Source organism: Hemibagrus wyckioides, linkage group LG05 (genome assembly GCF_019097595.1).
Source record: "Hemibagrus wyckioides isolate EC202008001 linkage group LG05, SWU_Hwy_1.0, whole genome shotgun sequence".
Taxonomy (NCBI): domain Eukaryota; kingdom Metazoa; phylum Chordata; class Actinopteri; order Siluriformes; family Bagridae; genus Hemibagrus; species Hemibagrus wyckioides.
In genome coordinates, this window is record NC_080714.1 from 28901759 (window position 1) to 28909258 (window position 7500).

The following is a 7500-nucleotide window of genomic DNA, read 5'->3' on the forward strand; positions in this document are numbered from 1 at the left end:
ACACTTTCAGTCTGCTGTAGTTAGTGTGTGTGTGTGTGTGTGTACTCATACTTTCAGTCTGCAGTAGTTAGTGTGTGTGTGTGTGTACTCACACTTTCAGTCTGCTGTAGTTAGTGTGTGTGTGTGTGTGTGTGTGTGTGTACTCACACTTTCAGTCTGCTGTAGTTAGTGTGTGTGTGTGTGTGTGTACTCACACTTTTAGTCTACTGTAGGTGGTGTGTGTGTGTGTGTGTGTGTGTGTACTCACACTTTCAGTCTGCTGTAGTTAGTGTGTGTGTGTGTGTACTCACACTTTCAGTCTGCTGTAGTTAGTGTGTGTGTGTGTGTGTGTGTACTCACACTTTCAGTCTGCTGTAGTTAGTGTATGTGTGTGTGTGTGTGTGTGTGTGTGTGTACTCACACTTTCAGTCTGCTGTAGTTAGTGTGTGTGTGTGTGTGTGTGTGTACTCACACTTTCAGTCTGCTGTAGTTAGTGTGTGTGTGTGTGTGTGTGTACTCACACTTTCAGTCTGCTGTAGTTAGTGTGTGTGTGTGTGTGTGTGTGTACTCACACTTTCAGTCTGTTGTAGTTAGTGTGTGTGTGTGTGTGTGTGTACTCACACTTTCAGTCTGCTGTAGTTAGTGTGTCTGTGTGTGTGTGTGTACTCACACTTTCAGTCTGCTGTAGTTAGTGTGTGTGTGTGTGTGTGTGTGTGCGTGTGTGTGTACTCACACTTTCAGTCTGCTGTAGTTAGTGTATGTGTGTGTGTGTGTGTGTGTGTGTGTGTACTCACACTTTCAGTCTGCTGTAGTTAGTGTATGTGTGTGTGTGTGTGTGTACTCATACTTTCAGTCTGCAGTAGTTAGTGTGTGTGTGTGTGTGTGTGTACTCACACTTTTAGTCTACTGTAGGTGGTGTGTGTGTGTGTGTGTGTGTACTCATACTTTCAGTCTGCTGTAGTTAGTGTGTGTGTGTGTGTGTGTGTGTGTGTGTGTACTCACACTTTCAGTCTGCTGTAGTTAGTGTGTGTGTGTGTGTGTGTGTACTCACACTTTCAGTCTGCTGTAGTTAGTGTGTGTGTGTGTGTGTGTGTGTGTGTGTGTACTCACACTTTCAGTCTGCTGTAGTTAGTGTGTGTGTGTGTGTGTGTGTGTGTGTGTGTACTCACACTTTCAGTCTGCTGTAGTTAGTGTGTGTGTGTGTGTGTGTGTGTGTGTACTCACACTTTCAGTCTGCTGTAGTTAGTGTGTGTGTGTGTGTGTGTGTACTCACACTTTCAGTCTGCTGTAGTTAGTGTGTGTGTGTGTGTGTACTCACACTTTCAGTCTGCTGTAGTTAGTGTGTGTGTGTGTGTGTGTACTCACACTTTCAGTCTGCTGTAGTTAGTGTGTGTGTGTGTGTGTGTGTGTGTGTGTACTCACACTTTCAGTCTGCTGTAGTTAGTGTGTGTGTGTGTGTGTGTACTCACACTTTCAGTCTGCTGTAGTTAGTGTGTGTGTGTGTGTGTGTGTGTGTGTACTCACACTTTCAGTCTGCTGTAGTTAGTGTGTGTGTGTGTGTGTGTGTGTGTACTCACACTTTCAGTCTGCTGTAGTTAGTGTGTGTGTGTGTGTGTGTGTGTGTGTACTCACACTTTCAGTCTGCTGTAGTTAGTGTGTGTGTGTGTGTGTACTCACACTTTCAGTCTGCTGTAGTTAGTGTGTGTGTGTGTGTGTGTACTCACACTTTCAGTCTGCTGTAGTTAGTGTGTGTGTGTGTGTGTGTACTCACACTTTCAGTCTGCTGTAGTTAGTGTGTGTGTGTGTGTGTGTACTCACACTTTCAGTCTGCTGTAGTTAGTGTGTGTGTGTGTGTACTCACACTTTCAGTCTGCTGTAGTTAGTGTGTGTGTGTGTACTCACACTTTCAGTCTGCTGTAGTTAGTGTGTGTGTGTGTGTACTCACACTTTCAGTCTGCTGTAGTTAGTGTGTGTGTGTGTGTACTCACACTTTCAGTCTGTTGTAGTTAGTGTGTGTGTGTGTGTACTCACACTTTCAGTCTGCTGTAGTTAGTGTGTGTGTGTGTGTGTGTACTCACACTTTCAGTCTGCTGTAGTTAGTGTGTGTGTGTGTGTGTGTGTGTGTGTACTCACACTTTCAGTCTGCTGTAGTTAGTGTGTGTGTGTGTGTGTGTGTGTGTGTGTACTCACACTTTCAGTCTGCTGTAGTTAGTGTGTGTGTGTGTGTGTGTGTGTGTACTCACACTTTCAGTCTGCTGTAGTTAGTGTGTGTGTGTGTGTGTGTGTACTCACACTTTCAGTCTGCTGTAGTTAGTGTGTGTGTGTGTGTGTGTACTCACACTTTCAGTCTGCTGTAGTTAGTGTGTGTGTGTGTGTGTACTCACACTTTCAGTCTGCTGTAGTTAGTGTGTGTGTGTGTGTGTGTGTGTGTACTCACACTTTCAGTCTGCTGTAGTTAGTGTGTGTGTTGTAGAGATAAACAGAAGGGAAATCCGTCACTCCGAGTCGAGACACGAGCTCTTCCTCTGAGTTTAAGACACGACGCACCGTGATGTTCACATACTGCAGCAGGTCCAGGATCACCTACACACACACACACACACACATACACACACTATTAAATACACAAACACTACACATGTAGGATCTGCAGTTAAAGTTGTTCTGTTCTCACCTCTCGACCCACATAGGACTTTTCCTCCTCGAACACCAGTGCCAGGTTCTGGTTCTGCCTTCTGCTGTTCTCCACATAACTGTCGATCTCTCGAGCACTGCAAAACACACACACACACACACACACACATACACATACACACACTAACATTTATTATTATATCACACACACATACACAAACACATCATATTGTTTTGCATTGTTTCATATCATTTCATATCGTATCAAAACTATACAAATTGATACAATACAATACGATACAAAACGATACGATATGAAATCATACAAAATGATACGATACAAAACGATATGATACGATACACAACAATACGATACGATACAAAACAATATGATACGATACACAACAATACGATACGATACAAAACAATATGATACGATACACAACAATACGATACGATACAAAACGATATGATACGATACACAACAATACAATACGATACAAAACAATACGATACAAAACAATACGATACAAAACGATATGATACAAAAAGATTCAATACAATACGATACAAAATGATACGATATGATATAAAACTATATGATGTAATACGAAACGATGTGATACGAAACGATGCAATACGATATGATACAATACAAAACGATGTGATACGATACGATACAAAACGTTACGATACAAAACGTTACGATACAAAACGATACGAAACAAAACAGTGCGATACAAAACGTTACAATGCGATACAAAACGGTACGGTATGATATGATACAATACTCTAAACTATAAACTATATGAAACAAAATGATACGATTCAAAATGATATGATACATCATATCGTATATTATCGTTTCGTATTGTATCATATCTGAGCGCATCATATTGTATTATATCATATCGTACCGTTTCATATTGTATCATATCATACCTGAGCGTATCATTTTGTATTGTATCATGTCGTATTGTATCATATTGTGCCATATCTTATCGTACCATATTGTATTGTATCGTACCGTATTGTATTGTATCGTATCGTACCGTATCGTACCGTATTGTATCGTATCGTATTGTATCATATTGTGTCGTATCATATCGTATCATACCGTATTGTATTCTATCATATTGTATCGTATCATATTGTGTTGTATCATATTGTATCGTACCGTATTGTATCATATTATATCGTATCGTACCGTATTGTATTCTATCATATTGTATCGTATCATATTGTGTTTATCATATCGTATCGTACCGTATTGTATCATATTATATCGTACAGTATTGTATTGTATCATATTGTATCATATCGTATTGTATCATATCATGTCGTATCATATCGTATCGTACCGTATTGTATCATATTGTATCGTATCGTACCATATTGTATTGTATCATACCATATTGTATTGTATCATATTGTGTCGTATCGTACCGTATTGTATCATATTGTATCTTATCATATTGTATCAAATTGTGTCGTATCATATCGTATTGTACCGTATTGTATTGTATCATATTGTATCAAATCGTATCGTATTGTATCGTATTGTATCAAATTGTGTCGTATCATATCGTATTGTACCGTATTGTATTGTATCATATTGTATCAAATCGTATCATATTGTATTGTGTTGTATTGTATCATATTGTGTCATATCATATCGTATTGTATCATATTGTGTCGTATTGTATTGTATCATATTGTGTTGTATAATATCATATCGTACCATATTGTATCGTATTGTATTGTATCATATTGTGTCATACCATATCGTATTGTATCATATCATATCGTATTGTATTGTATCATACTGTATTGTATAGTATCGTATTGTATCATATTGTATCGTATCATACCGTATTGTATTGTATCATATTCATCACCTCTTCATATCCATCACCTCTTAGTGTACACACTACCTGTAGAACATATTAGACACGTCTCTCCACGTTATAAACTTGGTAGAACTATAACTCCGACCGCTAAAGACAGATTTACAAACAATCTGCCAGATCTGTCTCAACTTCTTACTAGACCCCGAAATGCAGATGTACTAGATGAAGTAACCAACAGCATAGGCACTATTTTTACCAGCACACTAGACACTGTTGCCCCCATCCGACTAAAAAAGGTCAGAGATAAAACACCTGCACCATGGTACAATAGTCATACTCACACCCTCAAGAGAGCAACCCGTGACCTCGAGCGAAAGTGGAGAAAAACCAAATTAGAAGTTTTCAGAATTGCGTATAAAGACAGTCTGGCCTACTATAGACAGGCTCTAAAAGCTGCTAGGGCTGAGCATCTGAGCAAACTGATAAAAATAAACCAGAACAATCCCAGATTCTTATTTAGTACAGTGGCTAGACTAACAAAACATCAGATTTCTGGAGAGAGTATTTCAGCACAGTTTAGTAGTGAGGACTTGATGAATTTCTTCACTAAAAAAATTGATAGTATCAGGAACAAAATATTGGATGTTCAACCACTGACAGCATCCGGTGATCCAGACCAGCCTATAGCTCCACACTTAAAGCTACAGTGCTTTACCAGTATAGGGCAGGAAGAGCTAGTTAAACTTATCACCACAGCTAAACCAACAACGTGTTTGTTGGATCCATTTCCAACTAGATTGCTGAAAGAAGTGATACATGCAGCTGGAGAGCCTCTTCTTAATATTATTAACTCCTCATTATATCCAGGTCATGTCCCAAAATCTCTTAAGTTAGCAGTTATTAAGCCTCTTCTTAAGAAACCGAAACTGGACCCTGATGAAATATCAAATTACAGACCGATTTCAAACCTTCTGTTTATATCTAAAATATTAGAAAAGGTGTCAGCTCAAGTATGCTCCTTCCTACAGGAAAACAATATCCATGAAGAATTTCAGTCAGGTTTCAGGCCCCATCATAGTACAGAAACTGCACTAGTTAAAATCACAAATTACCTGCTTTTAGCTTCGGACCAAGGCTGCATCTCCATTTTAGTCCTGCTTGATCTTAGTGCTGCATTCCACACTATAGATCATAACATTCTCATAGATCACTTACAAAATCACACAGGTATGCAGGGACAGGAATTAAAATGGTTTAGATCCTACCGGTCTGATCCATACCACTTTGTAGATTTAAATGGAGAACTGTCCAGTGTAGTGCCAGTGAAATACGGGGTCCCACAAGGGTCAGTATTAGGACCTCTGCTTTTCTCAGTATACATGCTTCCATTGGGTAACATCATTAGAAGGCATGGGATTAGTTTCCATTGTTTTGCCGATGATACCCAGTTATATATCTCATCAAAACCAGATGAAATATCTAATTTGTCTAGACTAACTGAATGTGTTAAAGATATTAGAGATTGGATGACCGATAATTTCCTATTATTAAATTCTGATAAGACAGAGATATTACTTATTGGCCCAAAAACCAGCACACAGAAGCTCTCGCAATTCAGCTTGCATTTAGAAGGATGTACTGTTACTACTAGCTGGACAGTGAAAGACCTGGGTGTAATATTAGACAGCAACTTATCCTTTGAAAATCATATTTCCAGTATCACAAAAACAGCCTTCTTCCATCTTAGAAATATTGCCAAGCTTAGGAACATTTTATCTGTATCTGATGCAGAAAAACTAGTTCATGCATTCCTGACCTCCAGACTGGACTACTGTAATGCATTACTAGGTGTTTGTCCTGCATCTTCAATAAACAAGCTACAGTTAGTCCAGAATGCAGCCGCCAGAGTTCTTACCAGATCAAGAAAATATGATCATATAACCCCAATATTATCATCCCTGCACTGGCTACCTGTGAAGTTTAGAATTGACTATAAATTAGCTCTACTTACAAACAAGGCTCTAATTGGTTTAGCTCCCACCTATCTCTCCAGTCTCCTAACACGTTACAATCCACCATGCTCTTTAGGATCACAAAACTCTGGACTTCTGGTAGTTCCCAGAATATCAAAGTCAACAAAAGGGGTAGAGCGTTTTCGTATTTAGCTCCCAAACTTTGGAATAGTCTTCCTGACAGTGTTCGGGGCTCAGACACAGTCTCCCAGTTTAAATGTAGATTAAAGACTTATCTCTTTATCCTGACATACATCTAACACATCCCATAACCTTGTGCTCCAGTACATCTGATTAAATATACATTATCATCTAGTGCTGCTAATATTATGAACAGCAGCTACGCTAATGCTGTTCCATTGTTTCCCTTCTTCTACCCATCCCGAGGCATACAGAGACTGTGCTCCAGTGGCATCCGGAGATGGACCGGCTCCAGCCGGGTTCTGCTTGTGAGGATTGGGATATTCAAGCAGCGCTGTGGACAACAACCTCCTTATTGATTTACATAACACTATACACATGCTGTATCTACATCACACAATTGTCACCCAAATGAGGATGGGTTCCCTTTTGAGTCTGGTTCCTCTCAAGGTTTCTTCCTCTTACCATCTAAGGGAGTTTTTCCTTGCCACAGTCGCCTCAGTCACCTCAGGCTTGCTCACTTGGGATAACATCTAGGACTGTCTATCTGTCTGTCTGTCTGTTTATATGTTTGTTGTTCCCTTATGTTGTTTCTCATGTAAAGCTGCTTTGAGACAATGCTCTTTGTTAAAAGCGCTATACAAATAAAATTGAATTGAATTGAATATTGTATCGTATCGCATTGTATGGTATCATATTGTGTCGTATCATATCGTATCGTACCGTATTGTATTGTATCATATTGTATCGTATCGTATTATATTGTGTTGCGTCGTATTGTATAGTATCATATTGTATCGTATCGTACAGTATTGTATTGTATCGTATCGTATTATATTGTATTGCGTCGTATTGTATTGTATCACACTGTATCGTATTGTACA

General features: G+C 39.1%; 1 protein-coding gene across 1 annotated transcript in view; it reads right to left on the reverse strand.

The window, feature by feature from the left end:
* The window catches only part of qsox1 (quiescin Q6 sulfhydryl oxidase 1), a 54149-nt gene that overhangs the window by 22511 nt on the left and 24138 nt on the right, over positions 1-7500 (reverse strand). The window contains exons 5-6 of the mRNA XM_058389931.1: positions 2654-2750; positions 2417-2562 (exon numbers count right to left, since the gene is read on the reverse strand). Coding sequence (XP_058245914.1) covers positions 2417-2562; positions 2654-2750 — 243 coding nt within the window. The remainder of the gene's footprint in view (positions 1-2416; positions 2563-2653; positions 2751-7500) is intronic.